At 42.0% G+C, this 21,008-nt stretch overlaps 1 protein-coding gene across 2 annotated transcripts in view; it reads left to right on the top strand.

The window, feature by feature from the left end:
* LOC129811003 (rab GTPase-activating protein 1-like) overlaps window positions 1-21,008 on the top strand; it is a 164,643-nt gene that overhangs the window by 49,479 nt on the left and 94,156 nt on the right. For both annotated transcript variants that reach the window (XM_055862075.1, XM_055862077.1), the window contains exons 12-13: window positions 11,059-11,152; window positions 11,820-11,970. In XM_055862075.1, coding sequence (XP_055718050.1) covers window positions 11,059-11,152; window positions 11,820-11,970 — 245 coding nt within the window. The remainder of the gene's footprint in view (window positions 1-11,058; window positions 11,153-11,819; window positions 11,971-21,008) is intronic.

The raw sequence follows: 21,008 nt of genomic DNA, 5'->3' as shown, positions 1-21,008 counted from the left end.
GAGATATAGGCTTTGTATGCAGCGAAGTTTGTGAGAAAGACCATATCCCGGGTATATACACTGAGTGTACAAAACATTTGGAACGCCTGCTCTTTCCATGACAGAGACTGACCCCAACAATGCTCCCTGTAAGCAGCGCATTTACGCGCAGTAGCCCTGGGACTGCCGCGCAGCTCCACCCGAGACTGCCGCGCAGCTCCACCCGGGACTGCCATGCAGAAGAAATATCAGTCCACAGAGAGAAGCATGAGTTGGAACTTCACTTAACTTTCTAGAGCAGTGGTCACCAACCGGATTGACTGGTCGATCTCCAAGGCATTCCTAGTCGATCGCCAAACATTTTGGTAAAACCCCCCCGATAAAGCCTTGTCCTATTTTCTTTTAATTCTCGGGCTGTTGGCAGTAGGTGCACCCGATTTCAGCTGCCCTGCCCGCCAGGCAGGTGAACTGTTGCCATTTTGAACCATTTCATGTGTCTGAAGGTACAAATTCTGCCTTACCGGTGGTCCCGGAAAGCAAATCAAGTGCAATAGCCCTACCGCTCGCAAAACGGATGGCTCAGATTACCGTGTCTGCAGTAAAGTAGCAGGCATAAAAGAAAGCTACAGCGAAGTTGATACTGTGAGATTTCAAAACGTTTAAAACCATGACTAGAGAGAGACTGTCAACGAATACAGCAAAGAGCTGCTATTTTTATGATTGAGTTCATGTTTAAATTCTTACTCAGCACTGTCAACACTTTGTATTCAACACTTTTATAAGCCATAAAATGTGCTTTCTTCCTATTTCCATTCATCTCTACAACAAGCAGTGCAGCAGGATAAATGAGTGTATCCATAGGCTTGCGTTGTTATTATTAGTGGCTTGCATCTTTTTGAATATCAAGGAATATTTCCCTTTCCCTGTTCATATGAGTAACGACATGAATTTGTGCATGAGGCAGAAATAATGCGGTGCGACTCGAGTTTTGCCAGCTGGAAGACTGTGTCCCTTTTTTGTTTAATGTCAGTGGAGGAAAGGGAGAGCGGAGGGATGTTGAGAGGCGAACCCTCAGTCTGCTGCTCTACCTCCGCTGAGACTGACCATCAGATGCAGGCACCATCAGCCCAATAAAATGAAAAGCTCACTCTACTGTGCCTCACAAGTAATACAACAACGGATCTATTACTGGGGTGATCATATTGCTTACCTAGTGTTTTGAAATGTAATTGGAAAAAAATGTCCTCAACAACAATACATTGGCAGGCAATTGAAGCAATGATAATGTATTGGTTCTTTAGCTTACTGCACAAACCTCATTGCTACAGTCCTGTTTTTAATTGCTTAATGTTGCATAGGCTTACGTTTAAGTCATGTTAAAAACAAATCTGATTAGTAGATCTCGGCTTGCATTTTGTCTCCGTGATCTTGACTCAGAAAAGGTTAGTGACCACTGTTCTAGAGTTTTCCGTGTTTACACTGTCAACGTTTCCCTTTACTGTAGCAATTGTGATCGAATCAATGCAATATTAGCCACATTCAATGCAACATACTGAAACAAAATGAACTATGCAAGAGATTTTGTTGTAGGCAGAACGCATCGGAGTAGGGTTTTATTGTATTGACACACACGACTCAGCCCGTACTCTACACAGACCGGTGCGGCGTAACCGATCAGAGCTGCAGTAGGCTTATATGAAATTGACCATTGCCATATATGGATCTGTGACATTTACTTTGAACTGGACTGTGTTTACAGCATGAGCGGTCGTGAGTAGATGCGCTTGTTTTGATATTTAAGCGGGAGCTGCATGTAGCCACGTGTGCCATTTTATTCATATCCTTTGCTAGTTAGTGAGGTATTAGCCCAATTATAGAGCATTTGTAGCCAGCAATAGGAGAGTGATTTGCTTTCTACAAGAGCACAAAATGAATACATTTCTGGACATCTTAAAAAAGAGAGTCAGGTAAAGAGCTTTTTTTGTTTAAAGGGGCAATGTTGAATTTGGAGGCTGGCTTGAATAAGCTAAGAAGCCAATAGGCAGAGGATAGCATAATTTGTCTGATTCTCTGTAATAATGGTATGGGAATGCATTTTATTTTGTAAAGTCGTTTCTTGCATTAAACACAACATTTTCAGGCACCTCCTTGTCTGAAAGACAAGTAGATTAACAGGTTAAGGTCAAGCCCTGCATACAGGTTAAGGTCAAGCCCTGCATGTTTTTTTTTTAAATTCTCATGGAATGTAGGCCTACATTGAACACCACACATTGGCTGCTACTGTAGGCTGAATGATAGAACAGCTATTTCCATGTTAAAATGTTATGGGATGCATTTTCTCTCATTGTTTTTGATGGCAGCCAATCTGGTAGGCCTACATAATGATCAAATAGCCACAGTAGTCTACTTGGCCACTGTTATAACTGTAACTTAAAGCGGGTTCAGACTCAGTGTTCACAGTAAACATGCTCTGGAACTTGCACAGAATTTTCACAATGTTCAAGTTTGCGCTCAGCAGACCAGAAATGTTCTCACCTACTGGCACCTAAAAATGTATAGGGAACATTGCTGACCAGGTGAAAGCTATGATCCCTTATTGATGTCACCTGTTAAATCCACTTCAATCGGTGTAGATGAAGGGGAGGAGACAGGTTAAAACCTCTCTAGGGTACGTGAGACGGTAGCATCCCACCTCTTCAACAGCCAGTGAAACTGCAGGGCGCCAAATTCAAAACAACAGAAATCCCATAATTAAAGTTCCTCAAACATACATGTATTTTACACCATTTTATAGATACACTTGTTGTAAATCCAGCCACAGTGTCCAATTTCAAAAAGGCTTTACGACGAAAGCAAACCAAACGATTATTAGGTGAGTGCCTATTCACAGAATAACACAGCCATTTTTCCAGCCAAAGAGAGGATTCACAAAAAGCAGAAATATAGATAAAATTAATCACTAACCTTTGATGATCTTCATCAGATGACACTCATACGTATTCATGTTACACAATACATGTATGTTTTGTTCGGTAAAGTTCATATTTATATCCAAAAATCTGAGTTTACATTGGCGCGTTACGTTCAGAAGTTCCAAAACATCCGGTAAATTTTGCAGAGCGCCACATGCATTTACAGAAATACTCATAATAAATGTTGATGAAAATACAAGTATTAAACATGGAATTTTAGATGCACTTCTCCTTAATGTAACCGCTGTGTCAGATTTCAAAAAAAGGTTTACGGAATAAACAAACCATGCAATAATCTGAGTCGGCGCTCAGAGCCCAATCAAGACACAAATATATCTGCCATATTGTGCAGTCAACAGAAGTCAGAAATAACATTATAAACATTCACTTACCTTTGATGATCTTCATCAGAATGCACTCCCAGGAATACCAGTTCCACAACAAATGTTTGTTTAGTTCGATAATGTCCATCATTTATGTCCAAAATCCTCCTTGTTGTTCTAGCGTTCAGTACACTTTCCAAACTCACGACGCGCGGGCAAGTCCAGCGGAAAGTACGGACGAAAAGTAAAAAAAGTTATATTACAGTCCGTAAAAACATGACAAACAAAGTATTGTATCAATCTTTAGGATGTTTTTAACATAATTCTTCAATAATGTTCCAACCGGAGAATTCCTTTGTTTTCAGAAGTGCGATGGAACAGAGCTCGCTCTCACATGAACGCGCATGGTCAGCGCATGTTCAGGTCATGGTAGACCTTACTCAATCCCCTTTCATTTGGCCCCACTTCACAGTAGAAGCATCAGACAAGGTTCTAAAGACTGTTGACATCTAGTGGAAGCCTTAGGAAGTGCAACATTACCAATATCCCACTGTATCTTCAATAGTAGCTGAGTTGAAAATCGACCAACCTCAGATTTCCCACTTGCTGGTTGGATTTTTTCTCAGGCTTTTGTCTGCCATATGAGTTCTGTTATACTCACAGACATCATTCAAACAGTTTTAGAAACTTCAGAGTGTTTTCTATCCAAATCTACTAATAATATGCATTATCTAGCTTTTATGGCTTTGTAGCAGGCCGTTTACTCTGGGCATGCTTTTCATACTGCCCCCTACCCCAAAGAAGTTAAAGAATGATTTTTAATCTTCGAGACAATTGAGACATGGATTGTGTATGTGTGAGGGTGAATGGGCAAGATGCAATTTTGAAGTGACTTTTGAACGGGATACGGCAGTAGGTGCCAGTTTGTGTCAAGAACTGCAACGCTGCTGTGTTTTTCACGCTCAACAGTTTCCCCTGTGTATCAACAATGGTCTACCACCCAAAGGACGTCTAGCCAACTTCACACGACTGCTGGAAGCATTGGAGTCAACATGGGCCATCGTACCTGTGGAACGCTTTCGTCACCTTGTGGTCCATGCCCCGACGAACTAAGGCTGTTCTAAGGGCAAAAAGGGGGTGCAACTCAATATTAGGAATGTGTTCCTCATGTTTTGTGCACTCTGTAATTTGTAAGATATGGGCCCTCTATGTAGTCTATGAGATAAAGGCTATATATGTAGTCTGAGTTATAGGCTCTGTACACAGCCTGTGAGATATAGGCTTTGTATGCAGCCAATCCTTTGAGGAAGACAATATACTCTGTATATAGTTTGTGAGATATACACTAGTGTATGTAGTCTGAGATACAGTGCCTATAAAAAGTTACCACCCTTGGATTTCTGAAAATGTTATTGTTACAAAGTGGGTTTAAAATGTATTTAATTGTCTATTTTTTTGTCAATCTACACAAAGTACTCTTGTCAAATGACAAATAAAACACTAATATACCTTGATTAGTTAAGTATTCATTCCCCTGAGTCAAAACATGTTAGAAACACCTTTGACAGCAATGACAGCTGTGAGTGTTTTGGGGGTAAGTCTCTAAGAGCTTTTTTCTGTCAAGGTGTTGGGTATCATGGCTAGATAGCAATTTAAGTCTTGCCATAGATTTTCAATCAGATTGAAGTCAAAACTGTAACTTGGCCACTCAGTTCTTGGTAAGCAACTCCAGTGTATATTTTGCTTTGTGTTGTAGGTTATTGTCCCGCTGAAAGGTGAATTCCTCTCCTGCTGTCTGGTGTTTGCCTGTGCTTCGCTCCATCACGTTTTTCATCCTGAAAACTTCCCGGTCTTTGCTGATGTTAAACATACCCATACCTTGATGCAGCTGCTAACATGCTTGAAAATAAGGAGGCAGTTATTCCGTGACGTGTTGGATTTTCCCCAAACAAAGGCTTTGCATTTAGGCCAAAAAGTGTGTTCCTTTGCAGTATTACTTTAGTGCCTCGTTGCATACATATGCATGTTTTGCATATTTCTATTCTGTATATTTTAATATTTTTCACTCTGTCATTTAGGTCATTATTGTGGAGTCACTACAATGTTGTTGATCCATCCTCATTTTTCGCTCATCACAGCCATTGAACTCGCTGTTTTCAAATCACCAATGGTCTCATAGTGACATCCCTAAGCAGTTCCTGTCCTGCAGCTCAGTTTAGAAGGACTACATCTTTGATGTGTCTGGGTGGGTTTAATACATCATCCACAGCACAATGATTAACTTGACCATGCTTAAAGATTTATTCAATATCTCTTTTGTTATTGTTAACCATCTAACAATCACTGCCCTTTATGGGGCTTTACCTGGTCTTTGTAGTTTAATCTGTGCTTGAAATTCAATACCTTACTGAGGGACCTTAAAGATGTTTTATGTATGGGGACAAAAGAAGGGGGAGGGGGGGTAGTCATTTCTTTTCACTTTGACATGGTCTTTTTTGTAGATCAATGACTGAAAATTACAATGAAATATTTTTCAATCCCACTTTGTAACGCAACAAAATGTGAAAAAAGTTAAAGGGGGGTGTGGACTTATTATAGGTGCTGTAGCCTCTGCGTGTGGTCTGTAGGATCTGAGATAAAGCCTCTGCTTGTAGTCTGTAGGATCTGAGATAAAGCCTCTGCGTGTAGTCTGTAGGATCTGAGATAAAGCCTCTGCGTGTAGTCTGTAGGATCTGAGATAAAGCCTCTGCGTGTAGTCTGTAGGATCTGAGATAAAGCCTCTGCGTGTAGTCTGTAGGATCTGAGATAAAGGCGTGTGGTCTGTAGGATCTGAGATAAAGCCTCTGCGTGTAGTCTGTAGGATCTGAGATAAAGCCTCTGCGTGTAGTCTGTAGGATCTGAGATAAAGGCGTGTGGTCTGTAGGATCTGAGATAAAGCCTCTGCGTGTAGTCTGTAGGATCTGAGATAAAGCCTCTGCGTGTAGTCTGTAGGATCTGAGATAAAGGCTCTGCGTGTAGTCTGTAGGATCTGAGATAAAGGCTCTGCGTGTAGTCTGTAGGATCTGAGATAAAGCCTCTGCGTGTAGTCTGTAGGATCTGAGATAAAGCCTCTGCGTGTAGTCTGTAGGATCTGAGATAAAGCCTCTGCGTGTAGTCTGTAGGATCTGAGATAAAGGCGTGTGGTCTGTAGGATCTGAGATAAAGCCTCTGCGTGTAGTCTGTAGGATCTGAGATAAAGCCTCTGCTTGTAGTCTGTAGGATCTGAGATAAAGCCTCTGCGTGTAGTCTGTAGGATCTGAGATAAAGCCTCTGCTTGTAGTCTGTAGGATCTGAGATAAAGGCGTGTGGTCTGTAGGATCTGAGATAAAGCCTCTGCGTGTAGTCTGTAGGATTTGAGATAAAGCCTCTGCGTGTAGTCTGTAGGATCTGAGATAAAGCCTCTGCGTGTAGTCTGTAGGATCTGAGATAAAGCCTCTGCGTGTAGTCTGTAGGATCTGAGATAAAGCCTCTGCGTGTAGTCTGTAGGATCTGAGATAAAGCCTCTGCGTGTAGTCTGTAGGATCTGAGATAAAGGCGTGTGGTCTGTAGGATCTGAGATAAAGGCGTGTGGTCTGTAGGATCTGAGATAAAGCCTCTGCTTGTAGTCTGTAGGATCTGAGATAAAGCCTCTGCGTGTAGTCTGTAGGATCTGAGATAAAGCCTCTGCGTGTAGTCTATGAGAGACGGGTAACTGCCGAAATGGAAGGAAACGCCAACATAGTGTCTTAATAGGGCGTTCAATATACTTTATCCCTAATTTAGTGTTTCCATTATTTTGACATTTACCTGTATATGCTCTGTATGCATCCTATGGAGAGAAAAAAAAGTGTCTGAGACTATGTGCTTCATGACTTGTGTAAACCTAATGCTCTCTACACATTTTTCCATTGACTTGAGTCATAACATGAGACTTAACACCAGTGGTGTCACACTATAGACTAGAGCCATACTCAATGTGCCAACAGACCTCTCACTGCTTAGAGGAGATCCAGTGAAACTATGTTGAGGGCTGCTTGACAGTACAAACATAGTAGTACAGGAAGTCTCTTTGGCTTACTTTCTATAGCGGTTCTAGTGGAAACTGTGCCTTCAGAAAGTATTCACACCGCTTGACCGTTTATGTTTTTTTTTGTTAGCCTGAATTTGAAAATGATTACGTTTTAGATTTTGTGTCACTGATCGACACCCCATAATGTCAGTGTTTTTCGAAATGTTTACAAATGAATTTAAATTGAAAAGCAAAAATGTCTTGAGTCAGTAAGTATTCAACCCCTTTGTTATGGCAAGCCTAAAATAAGTTCACGAGTAAAAATGTGCATAAGTCACAAGGGCCATGGACTCTGGGTGCAATAATGGTGTTTAACCTCTTAAATGTAATAGCAACATGTAGATTTCCGCCTAAATAGACCTAACCAAAAGTAACTGCTATTCATGCATCTGACATGAAAAACCTTGGTATATTTGGAAAAAAGACATCTGGGAGATTGAGGAAATTATCAGAAGATATGAGTTTCATAGTTCACAAGATCAAGCACACACAAAATAACCTTTTTTATTTTGAAAGTCATCTTTCATTGACCAGCTATAAGTGAATTATTGATGACTAGAGCTGGAAACGCATCAGATGGCTTCCACAACGTGAACCGTATCAGGACGAAAATAGGATTGATAGACCTAACATCTAGAAATGGGCAGATGTTTTAGTAAGTGGTGTTAGGTGTTGTCACGGGATGTTTCCAAGTGTCCCTAAACCTTTCCAAAGTGGTATATGTCTGTAAATTAGGTAATTTCAGTGCTATTACATATTTTCAATCCCTAAATGCTATTTAAGTTTAAAAACACAATTTCTACCATATCAACCTCACTCAAACATTGTTGTGGTGTTATGGGGTATCCAGGGTACATTCAAGTGTTGTTTCCTCTCCAAAGAGAATGTGGTAATTGTACTGTTTTTACACACTGGATGTGCCTGAAAGTTATTGTTCACTATAAAAACTACATTTCTACAATACCAACCTCTCTCAAACATTGTGGTGGTATCGGGGGACAGACAGGGGATATCTGTGTTTTTTCAACCTCTCCAAAGTGCCTGGACGTTTAGCCTAGGCATATCCAATGTATTGGTCCCCTGTTTACATCACACAAACTTGTCAAACACAAACGTGGTTACACACGTGTCCTTCACTAAAAAAGGTGCAAAAATAGAAACAAGCTGAACTATTTACAAATGGTGTTGGTTTTACGTCCCAGGTGTAGATTATTTCGATTTCACTTTCACCTCAGCTGGTGCATGTTGTGATTAGTCTTTGAAGCAGTCCTTCTCTGCCAGGAAACAAAAAGCAAACTGGCATTTCGGACAAAAGATCTGGCATTTTCCCTATTTTCTTTTTCAAGAGGTCTATGAAAAGCATGGGATTGTCCACAAAGAGCTTGTACCCACTGCCAAGTAAGGGGAAGTCACACCGAATTACAGTTACCCTACATTTACAAAATGACGTTACCTTAAAGTAAAAACATCAAGCCTAAACTTTATCTGTACAGTGTCTCACATAGGTGTGAAGCATACACACAATGCAAACAGTAACACTTTGGAGATAAAGGCAGAGGTGAGAGCCACAAATAAACAATGGTCATGAGAGTTTAGTAGCCTCTCCAAAGTTACAAGGATGAAACTTAGAACAGCAAACTGAACTAATATGAAACATTACATTTACTTTTATTTTAACTATGCAAGTCAGTTAAAGAACAAACCCGGATGACGCTGGGCCAATTGTGCGCTGCCTTAGACTGTTGTGCCATTTGGGAGCCCATAGACTAACTACTCTGGAATTATATAAAATTTAAATGACAGAGTTTAATGGCTGTGATAGGAGATAACTGAGGATGAATCAACATTGTAGTTACTCCACAATACTAACATAAATGACAGAGTGTAAAGAAGAAAGCCTTTACATAATACCAATATTCAAAAACATGTTTGCAATAAGGCAATAAAGTAATACTGCAAAAAATGTGGCAAATCAATGAACTTTTTGTACTGAATACAAATCATTATGTTTGGGGCAAATCCAACACATCACTGAGTACCGATCTTCATATTTTCAAGCATGGTGGTATGGTAGCTGTTATGGTTATGTTATAACATGTCATGTTATGCTTGTCGTCGGCAAGGACTAGGGAGTTTTTTAAAATAAAAGAAACGGAATAGAGCTAAGCACAGGCAAGGTCCTAGAGGATAATCTGGTTGTCAGCTTTCCAACAGACACTGGATGACAAATCCTTAAAAAAAAATTCTCTCCCCAATTTTGTGGTATCCAATTGGTAGTTACAGTCTTGTCTCATCGCTGCATCTCCCGTACGGACTCGGGAGAGGCGAAGGTCAAGAGCCGTGTGTCCTCCGAAACACAACCCAACCAAGCCGCGCTGCTTCTTGACACAATGCCCACTTAAGACGGAAGCCAACCACACCAATGTGTTGGAGGAAACACCGTACACCCGGTGACCATGTCTGCGTGCACTGGGACAAGGACATCCCTGCCGGCCAAACCCTCCCCTAACCTGGACGATGCTGGGCTAATTGTGCACCGCCCCATGGGTCTCCCGCCCGCGGCCGGCTGCGACACAGCCTGAACTCAAACCCAGAATCTCTAGTGGCACAGCTAGCACTGCGATGCAGTGCCTTAGACTGCTGCGCCACTCAGAAGGCCCGTACCGGAAGACAAATCCACCTTTCACTAGGACAATAACCTTAAACTCAAGGCCAAATATACACTGGAGTTGCTTACCAAGACGACATTGAATGTTCGTGACCTAGTTACAGTTTTGACTTGAATCTGCTTGAAAATCAATGGCAACACTTGAAAATGGCTGTCTAGCGTTGACCAATTTGACAGATTTTGAATAATAATGGTCAAATATTGGACAATCCAGGTGTGCAAAGCGCTTCGATTTACCTAGAAAGAATCACAGCTGTATTTGTGCCAAAGGTTATTCATAACGTTTATTGAATACTTATCTAATCAAGATATCAGTGTTTCATTTTCCGATAATAATGCAATTTTTTTTTTTTTATTCCTCTTTCCAATTTGACATTAGAATATTCTGTGTAGCTTGTTGACAAGAAAATTACATTTAAATCCATTTTAATCCTACTTTGTAACACAACAAAATGTGGATAAAGTCAAGGGTGTGAATACTTTCGGAAAGGCATGCTGGTTTTTCCTTTGTAGCCAATCACCCTGCCCGCATGGAGCTGTCTGCTCCACTCAATGTGTGAGACAGCCAGGTCCGCTTCAGACCTCATCGCGCTTGAGTGTGTGAGCCAGACGAACGTCTGTGTGTGTGTGTGTGTGTGTGTGTGTGTGTGTGTGTGTTTTAAAACGCGAATAAGGGTACTTCTCTCAGCTGTTATTGGGAATCAGAGCTCCATCATGAGAGGAGAGCAGTAGGCAGCCCAGTTCACAGCAGCCCAGGGGACTGCAGCTCTGGCTTAACACTGCACTAATGTAGCGGCATCACATTAGATCATTTTTCTACCAACTGCTTGATGACTTCCATTTCAATTTGGATTTCAATTGTTCATTTTTAACGATAATAGCAGTGTTCAAATGAGAGGCTTCCCCACATTGATATCTTTTGACGATTGTGATTGGGGCTCATTTTGATATTTCAAGTTGTTATACAGTGGCCCCTGAGATGACAAACTGGCCTCTGATATTAAACTCCAGTCCTTGTGTCTTCGGCAGATAGTGACAGCGAGATCTCCAGTGGGACCGGCGATGTGTCCAAAGACTGCCCTGAGAAGATTCTGGAGTCCTGGGGTGGAATCCTCAACAGATGGTAAGACTCACAGGGAGTGTGGCAGTCACGATGACCACAATTGGGCAGTTGTACTGAAAATGTATGGAATCATTGAGTTGAGGATGATGAGGATGACGATGGATTGCATGCATGGGCACACTTTGTCTACAGTAGAGATATGGTGCGGTCATAAAAATTCATAAAGCCTTCATATGCGTGACAATATAAGTCATACTGTATGTACCATATGGCTGCTCCTTTCACTGAGATTCATCCGTTGTTGATGTATAACAGTCTTTATGCGACTGTCATATACATGTAATTTTCTTCTCCCTATGCTTTGTAACTAACCGTAGGTGTATCTCACAAGAGACTAAATGCAAGTCCAACAGGAAGCTGTAGAGAACTGCTTGATTATTTGAATGAAACGCGTTCAATGAATACATTTTCTGATCATGTGAATTGGTTTGCATTACCACACATTGCTTTCGTATGTGTGGTCACATTAATAACTTTATTTCAAGGGGACTCCATTTCAGTCCTCATAAAAACAGATCCAGGGACGCAACATTGATAATGGATATCCTCGCCCATGCCTGTACTGTAGATGGCCTTACCCTGATAAGAATTGCTGTTTTATAAAGAGTAGAACTCAATTTCTTCATATCAGATTCTTAACTACCTCTGTGGTGTGTGTGTGTGTCAGGCATGGGAACCTGTCTGTGCGGCCTAAGGGCCTGACGACGCTGGTGAAGCCTGGGGTCCCTGAGGCCCTCAGGGCTGAGGTCTGGCAGCTCCTCTCAGGCTGCCAAAGTGACCAGGACCTGCTGGATAAATACCGCATCCTCATCACCAAGGTAAGGAGAGAAAGGCACGCGCGCGCACTGATACACACAAAACCACGATGAGACACACACAAGCTCACACCTATTTATCGCCATAATGTCACGCACAAAGATGTTCACCGATACACTAACACCTCACTCACACACACATGCTGTGCTCAATGTATCACATGCTTAAAGACACGCACTCGCACACGATTAGTGATTCCCACATGTATTTGAATGTACTCTCCAGTTCTGTTCTCTGAAGTGTAAAGGTTGAGAAGTTGCCTTCACAATGGTCGCATGTTGGCTGCAGAAATGTGTTGCAGAAATGAACACGAGTTAGTCAAATACGTGTACTGTATAACCATCATACAAATTGTCATTTCGAGTGCAGAGACTGAGACGATCCTTAAAGACGTTGGTGTGAAAAACATGCTCTTCAACTTGGGGTCTGGAAAGTGTAGTAATGATTTGCATCAACGTGCCCTGCAGGGAATCTCTCTCATACCTATTCCAGTAGGTGCCACCTTGCAGTTGTCCCTCGTTCCCCTGGAGAGACTGAGGGACTCTCACAACAGGCCAGTAAATTAGCTCCATAAAGAGCCTTCCGTTTTAGAATTGGAAAAACTTCATGGTCCACACAATTTGGAAATGTGTCATTGGCTTCACCATGACATGATTGACATAGAACCAGCATTGAAACATCAGAAGCATCTCATCGTCAAGGTAATTTCAGTTCAACTAGAATTTGTCAGATTGTTTCGGTGCATCTTGAATTATCCGGATCATTTTAATTCAACTTGAGTTTGCCCTGATCAGTTCAACTTGAATGTGGATGGTCTGATCCCACAGCGAGCAGAGTTGTTGTGCCTTTAGCTAATTCTCTTATGTTTCTCATGGAGGTATGCTGGTTCTGATGCCAAGTATGGGTGATGGCAGGAATTTTCCCACAGTAAAAAGGCACTGTTGTTGACTCTGGCACAATTGAACACTCCTCGTGGTTAAATAATACTTTTTGGGGATTTGGTCTGACAAGGGGATAGGGAAGGGACATTGGGACACTCGGATTTGAGTGTCTGACAACAAGCTGTATGGACCATCAAAATCTTGGACTTTAGAAAAGGGTCAAACTCAAATGTAGGAATGTCTGAACGCTAGAATTTAAATACAATTAAGTTGACTATTAGCTTAAGATAAATATAACATTTTCAATCTCTCGCTGCACAAGTACAAAATGTGTCTATAGTATGTGGCGGAACAGCAGTGTTCTAGTTACACGTTTATTTCTCCAGCCTTCAGAGATGTACAGTAGAGTAGATCTCTGGCATCCTGGCCTTAATATGTGTGCTACTAGGCAGTAGCCCAGTCAGTGTGTGACCTCCTTTTACTACACAGATCACGGTTCTATCACCCAGTGTGGGGCGTGTAGAGACCATGTGTCAGACAGAGAGGCTGATCCTATCAGCCCCACTGTTGTCCTGGCACTAAAATGCCACAACTAATGTGAAGCATCATTCTCTGTAGTCTGTCTGACAGATACACCCACATAACCCCTAACCCCACAGCCCCAATTCATTCCACCTTGACTGGTCTCTGCCTAGTCTCTTATCCAACGGCTGGTAAATCATGGCACAAAATCTATTTTGGAGCAGCCATGATCTTTACTACCTTAGAGCTAATTCCAAGTGACTAATGTATTTTTTTGTATGAGGACTTGTGAGGAGGATAACTAGGCGACAGCCCCTCACTTTTGTGTATAAAACAATACTCATTCCTTTCAGGAGAGGGTCTTAAAATACAACGCACTCAGTGATCATTTGTCTGAAATAGAGGGATTGAAGAGAGCGGGAAAATGGATCCATAAACTAAAGGTTACCGCTCGCGCATGGGGCACAATTATTCTTCTTTTTTTATTTTTTTTAAGCCGAATGAAACGGAACAGGCTTCTCCTTTGACATATATTTATGCTGGGCTGTCGTCGTCTCTTGCCTGCCGGTGTAAATTTACCCTCGCCTTGCGTCTTTAACCCAGAGCCTCAGTTCTCTGTCTGTCTGTCTGTCTGTCTGTCTGTCTGTCTGTCTGTCTGTCTGTCTGTCTGTCTGTCTGTCTGTCTGTCTCTCTGTCTGTCTGTCTCTGTCTGTCTGTCTCTGTCTGTCTCTGTCTGTCTCTGTCTGTCTCTGTCTGTCTCTCTCTGTCTCTCTCTGTCTCTCTCTGTCTCTCTCTGTCTCTCTCTCTGTCTCTGTCTCTGTCTCTGTCTCTCTCTCTCTCTGTCTCTGTCTCTGTCTCTGTCTCTGTCTGTCTCTGTCTGTCTGTCTGTCTGTCTGTCTGTCTGTCTGTCTGTCTGTCTGTCTGTCTGTCTGTCTGTCTGTCTGTCTGTCTGCCTGCCCAGCCCCCCTGCCTCCCACGGAGGCAGAAAATAGCAGCAGTCCAGATGAGCTCCTAAATATACCACAACACTAGCTTACGTAAGGAAGGTTATGTGACAGAGAATATCCTGGTGAGCATTCACGCATTCATTGTAATTCTTTGAGTGGGCTCCCTTCCTTATTGGATGTAATGATATTGATAGACTGGGTGGCAGGTGCTATTAATAGCCTGGCTAAAATCCCGGGGGGGGGGGGGGGGGGGGGGCGTAGTTTCGTAGGGCTCGACGTCTGTGTTATTAATGGGCCGATCTCCCCTCGATGATGATTCTAATGCTGATTGAATCCCAAGTAATTGTGCCGCGGCTGGTTATGGGGGTATAAATCAGGGCACATTTCACTCTGCTTTCTGACGGTGACACTCATAATTGACAGTGACTCATAATCGCACGTGACGCTAGACAAGACGACACTGGGTTGGGTTGTACTGCAGGAAGAGGGGTTTATTGGGTGAAGAGAGGGCTGTTCTCTGCTTTTGTGTATTTTCAAGTCATTTTTTGAGGCTCACAGTGAATGTTTTTGGTAGGACGTGTACAGTATAAGAAACGTTATCCGGCAAGTTGCCGTTGACTTAGTCTTTATACGTCTTTATATTCAGGTGTCTGGGGTGCCAAGGCAGACAGATCATGCCTTTTTGCTCTGCAATAATTCAAGTTTAAATTTGTAACTTTTGTGCTCTTATTTAAAAAAAAAATTATAATAAAAATAAATAAAAATTACTTGGCTGAATGTCATTTTAAACGAGCGTTTCCTCCGAACATAAAGGAGGTTTTGGTTTGTGTGGTTCCCTGGTAGCCTAACTCCTGGATACCAGTTTTGATATTGTTAAGTGTCATACCCTCTTCACTTTAACATTACATGTAGTCTGCACTCATTCACACACGCACACATTCTTCCTAGTTGTCGGTCTTCAGATTATTGCTAAATTGCAAATAACTCCGTTCTTAGTCTGTGTGGCACTTTGTTTTGGCGTAAGCGTGAAACGTAGATTTTTCACAACCTTTTACTCTCCCTGTGTGATCTTTCAAAGGTGTGCTGCTGTTGAACCATGGCTTAAAAAAGATTGAAAGCTATTTGAAGTCTGCTCCTCGGAAAGGCACTTACACTGTAGTGCTGCCAATTCACATTACAGTTAGAGTTCCTCTGTCGGGATCAATCAAAACCAATGACAAAAGTTGGATGGGGGTTCAAATTGGAAGTCTCAAAAAATTGTGTTGGCCTGTCTCTGAGATTGGAAGTCACTGATGTCTGTGGAAAGAAAGGATTGTTTTGCCAGAATGAAGATTGATTTTTCATCTTTCCTCTGTGATTGTCAGGTATTTCACGATTCACAAAACTTAAATTGACATCATTATCAATATTTCAATTATTTGCTCACTAGGCCTATTTATATCTCAAATGTACTATGAGAAGAATATTTGATAATTACTCTTTTTATAATTGCAGGGATGCACTATACTGATTTTTTTTTTCTCTCTAAAGAGCCTGTATGATTGTATGAAACATGAAAAACGTATTCTGCAGCTCAAGCCACAGTTGGTACAGACAGACTGTCCCAGTCTCAGGGGTAAAATCGCTCTCTTCAGAGGCTGTGCCGCTGTCACATCTCACCTGGATCCCACTAATGCATTATCTTCCACTCAGGCCCGCAATGAACAACAGTTCAGTCCTTCTGAAGGATGTAATTAAATCTTCGATGAGGGATCTTTGTTTTTCTCAAGGTGCTTCAGCTCCATTTTTATGTCATATTTGGCCCGCACTCCAGCTAGCTTTGCAGTGGCATTTAGTGAGTCTCTGCAATCAAAGGTAGCATCAGGAGCGTCGGACTAGAATTAATCAGACACCCACGCGTGCTAACCCACAGACAATGCTGTACAAATGTTCACTGGGATGAGCTGCCATGGAAACATGCTTGGATTTGAGTTCATTCTACTTGTGATGCTCTTCCGTGCCCATATTCTGTTTGTCTGATTTAGACCCTTCTAATGTGATGCTCCCAGATACTGGCTTGACTTTGCCGCTCTTTGAACTAATTTATCATTTTGTTGTTACTATGGTAATAAGATATTATTCATGATTAACTTTGGCAGGCTGTATCAATTTGTCCCATTTCGACTATCACATTGCCGCAAATTGGTTTGGAGGGTGACAGAGCTAAGCTCTCATTGATTGGTCTCAAAAATGCTAATCCTAAAATGCTAAATAAATAAACAGTTCTCAAATTGCGTACTTCCCTGGTCAATAGACTACCTGCTAGATTAGGTTTTAAGATAATTCCATGAAGATGGAATTTTGGTGCCGTATCTATTTAAATGGTTACTGTACTCAATTGCACCAAGAGCAGTGTTCTACGGTCAGGAAAAGTCATGGAATTTTTAAATGGTGTTTTCCAGGCCTGGAAAAGTTTTGGGAAACTCATGGAAATTAATTTAATAATGTCTGTCAATGTAGTTTATTTAGGCACAGTTTTTAAATATTTTGTCAATCAGATAAAAATCAAAATATCAGCCAGGATCGGAATGACGAGCGGCCTTTGCTCAAGGAGAGAGAGACAGTCGGACATTGCAGCAGCAGGTAGGCCTAGCCTATAACATATGATAGAGATGTATTTCAACCGTCTTTCGGTTATACAAAGTTGATTTACTTTTTTGAATCATTAATTTAATCAATTATTTTTGACAAAACGTACGATTCACTTTGGCATTGTATTAGTTGGGATTCATTTCAATCGCGGTGAATCAAAATAATTTGTGAATCGTGAACATATATTTTAGGAATAAAGATTAGATGTAGCCTTTCTCTTGGATTAGGCTATGTGATTTCAAAACGTATTTTGTAGATACAGTGCATTCGGAAAGTATTCAGACCCCTTCCCCTTTTCCACATTTTTAAAAACGTTATAGCCTTATTCTAAAATGGATTACATTTTTTTTTTAAAGCCTCAACAATCTACATACAATACCCATAATGACGAAGTGAAAAGAGGTTTTTAGATTTCTTTTGAAAAATACAAAACAGATACCTTATTTACCGAAGTATTCAGACCCTTTGCTATGAGACTCGAAATTGAGTTCAGGTGCATCCTGTTTACATTGATCAGCCTTGAGATGTTTCTACAACTTAATTGGAGTCCACTTGTGGTAAATTCATTTAGTTGGACATTATTTGGAAAGGCACACACCTGTCTAGATAAGGTGAATGCACCAATTTGTAAGTCGCTCTGGATAAGAGTGTCTGCTAAATGACTTAAATGTAATGTTAAATGATAAAGTCCAACAGTTGACAGTACATGTCAGAGAAAAAAACAAGCCATGAGGTCGAAGGAATTGTCCATAGAGCTCCGAGACAGTATTGTGTCGAGGCACAGATATGGGGAAGGGTACCACAAATTGTCTGCAGTATTGAAGGTCTCCCAAAACAGTGGCCTCCATTATTCTTAAATGGAAGAACTTTGGAACCACCATGACTCTTCCTAGAGCTGGCCGCACGGCCAAACAGCAATCGGGGGAGAAAGGCCTTGGTCAGGGAGGTGACCAAGAACCCGATGGTCACTCTGACAGAGCTCCAGAGTTCCTCTGTGGAGATGGGAGAACTTTCCAGAAGGACAACCATATCTGCAGCACTCCACCAATCAGGCCTTTATGGTAGTGGCCAGATGGCAGCCAATCCGCCGTAAAAGGCACATAACCAGTCCGCTTGAAGTTTGGCAAAAGGCACTTAAAGACTCTCAGACCATGAGAAACGAGATTCTCTGGTCTGATGAAACCAATATTGAATTCTTTGGCCTGAATGCATCTGTAGGAAACCTGGCACCATCCCTAAGTTGAAGCATGGTGGTGGCAGCATCATGCTGTGGGGATGTTTTTAAGCGGCAGGGACTGGGAGATTAATCAGGATCAATGCAAAGATGAACAGAGCAAAGTATAGAGAGATCCTTGATGAAAACCTGCTCCAGAGCGCTCAGGACCTCAGACTTGGGCACAGGTTCACCTTCCAACAGGACAACAACCCTAAGCACACAGCCAAGACAACGCAGGAGGTGCTTCGGGACAAGGTTTTGAATGTCCTTGAGTGGCCCAGCCAGAGCCCGGACCTGAACCCAATCGAACATCTCTGGAGAGACCTGAAAATAGCTGTGCAGTGACACTCTCCATCCAACCTGACAGAGCTTGAGAGGATCTGCAGAGAATAATGGTAGAGGTTCCCCAAATAATGATGAGCCAAGCTTGTAGCGTCATAGCCAAGAAGACTCGAGGCTGTAATTGCTGCCAAACGTGCTTCAACAAAGTACTGAGTAAAGGGTCTGAATACTTCTGTAAGTATTTCATTTCTTTCTTTTTTTTTATACATTTGCAAAAATGTCTAAACCTGTTTTTGCTTTGTCATTATGGGGTATTGTGTGTAGATTGATGAGGGAAAAATAGCAATGTAATCAATTTTAGAATAAGGCTGTAACGTAACAAAGTAGAAAAAGTTAAAGGGTCTGTATACTTTCCAAATTCGCTGTACTTCGAGTTGATTTGGGCATCCAATGTATGGGACATTGCGACTTAATAGATGCTAGTCCGTCTGCAAAGTAAACACTTCTAAGGTAGCTAAGATAAATATGAGTAAACTAGAAAAGTTACATTTCCTGAACATTTGTGGGCTTGCGTCTGCTCAGTAAAAATATTTGTTGCCTACCATTAGCCATTTGGTTTTTGATATGTTGAATGAGCAAATTATTTTAATAGGCCTAAAACGTATTAGGGTTTAATGTTGCAATGTTTTTTATCAAGGGTGGTCAACCATCCTCTAGGTAGGAGAGGATTTGTTCCAGTCCCCCTCTTAACAAACCACATTTTAGAAATGAGCTGCTCAACTGGGCCTTGATAAACTGGCTCTGACGTGTTTGAGCAGACTTGTTGAAAAGCCTGCACACCCAGTAGTTCTCCAGTCTGAGTTGGCCACATGTGTTTTATATAGTTGCCCAACAGGTATACTACTTTTGGGGGGGGTTAAGTGCCTTGATCAACGACAGGAGATGGTACATAGAGACGCTGCCAATTGTTGGTAATGAAAATTGGGTTCAAAGTCATGAAATTCCATCTGTCAAAATGTGTATGAACCCTGCAAGAGGCAATTCTGAATTGTTGCATGTCTCTTGCATTAGACTCTTTCAGCCTGTGCAGGTGAAATGGTTATGTAAATCTCTTTTTCATTTCACATATTCAAATAGATCATCTACACTTCTCCTTCCATCAAATTCATTTCTGGAATTCCTCTGGGTTTCAGCCCTGTCTTCTGTCATTGTTCCAACCCTAGCCTACCCCTGTGTTCAGTTCCCGAGCTGTCATCCCTTTCTGCATGAGAAGTGCCCTTGGGCTCAGTGAGTATCTGTCACTCACAATACCCCCCTCAGTGTCTCCAGGCCAGCTGCACTACTGGGCCACAGCCCTACCCACCAGCCCCCAACCCCCTCCTCACAAAGCATTCCTGTTTACAGCCCCTCAAGCACTACAGGGACTTTAATGCAACCCACCACTTTCATATACTCAACTCCCGTTCTCACAGCCCGGTAGGCTCCATTAACAGTGCACACCATGCTTTGTCTTCCCCCCCCCCCCCCCGAAGAATCACTAACCTGAAAAACGAGAGATTTGATTTCTCGTCGGAGAAACGCATGCTTGGTTTTGCCTTTTGACACCAAAAAACACAATGGTGAAGAGGGGAAAGGAATGGCCTTAGCAACAATAAACTATGATTTTTTTTCATTCATCTGTAAAAAAAAAAAAAAAAAAAAAAAAAAAGAAATGTAATGCCCCCGTCGAACAGATCTTCTCACTCTTCATAAGATCAGTTTGTTGTATTTGTACGGACGCGGAGCTGTGCTCAGTGCTGCTGCCCCAGAAATTGCAGTTTGTATTAGGGAGAAACACGCCAAAGCCTAAAACTCCTCTGGTTGTGAGTGTGAAGGCCACATCACAGCAGTTCTCTGGCTGTCCTCAGGTCAGGCTGAGGCTCAAGCAAGAGCCAACTGCACAACTGGGAATCCAATGAGCTTTCCCTGACACATAATAATAGAAGAGCTTGATGCAGAAAAAGTTGTATAAAACGGTAGTAAAAAAGGTATATATAACTCAAATGTTTCTTGGGAACAGGAACAATGGTGGCCATCATTAAGCATGTGGGGACAGCAGACTGTGATAGGGATTGATTGAATATGTCCGTGAACACACCAGCCAGCTGGTCTGTGCATGATCTGAGAACGCGGCTAGGGATGCCGTCTGGGCTGGCAGCCTTGCGAGGGTTAACACGTTTAAATGTTTTTCTCACGTTGGCAACGGAGAAGTAGAGCCCACAGGCTTTGGTAGCGGGCCGTGTCAGTATTGTCCTCAAAGTGAGCAAAGAAGCTGTTTTAATTTGTCTGGGAGCAAGACGTCGATGTCCGTGACGGGGCTGGTTTTCTTTTTGTAATCCGTGATTGACTATAGACCCTGCCACATATATACATCTCATGTTTGAGCCGTTGAATTGACACTCTTCTTTGTCTCCATACTGACGCTTTGCATGGTTTGATTGCCTTGTGGAGGGAATAGCTGCACTGTTTGTATGCGGTCATGTTTCCAGTCGCCTTGGCATGATTAAAAGCGGTGGTTCGCG

Source organism: Salvelinus fontinalis, chromosome 14, assembly GCF_029448725.1.
Source record: "Salvelinus fontinalis isolate EN_2023a chromosome 14, ASM2944872v1, whole genome shotgun sequence".
NCBI lineage: Eukaryota > Metazoa > Chordata > Actinopteri > Salmoniformes > Salmonidae > Salvelinus > Salvelinus fontinalis.
Note: the sequence above shows the minus strand (reverse complement) of the source record. Positions and strands in the feature narration are given on the sequence as shown.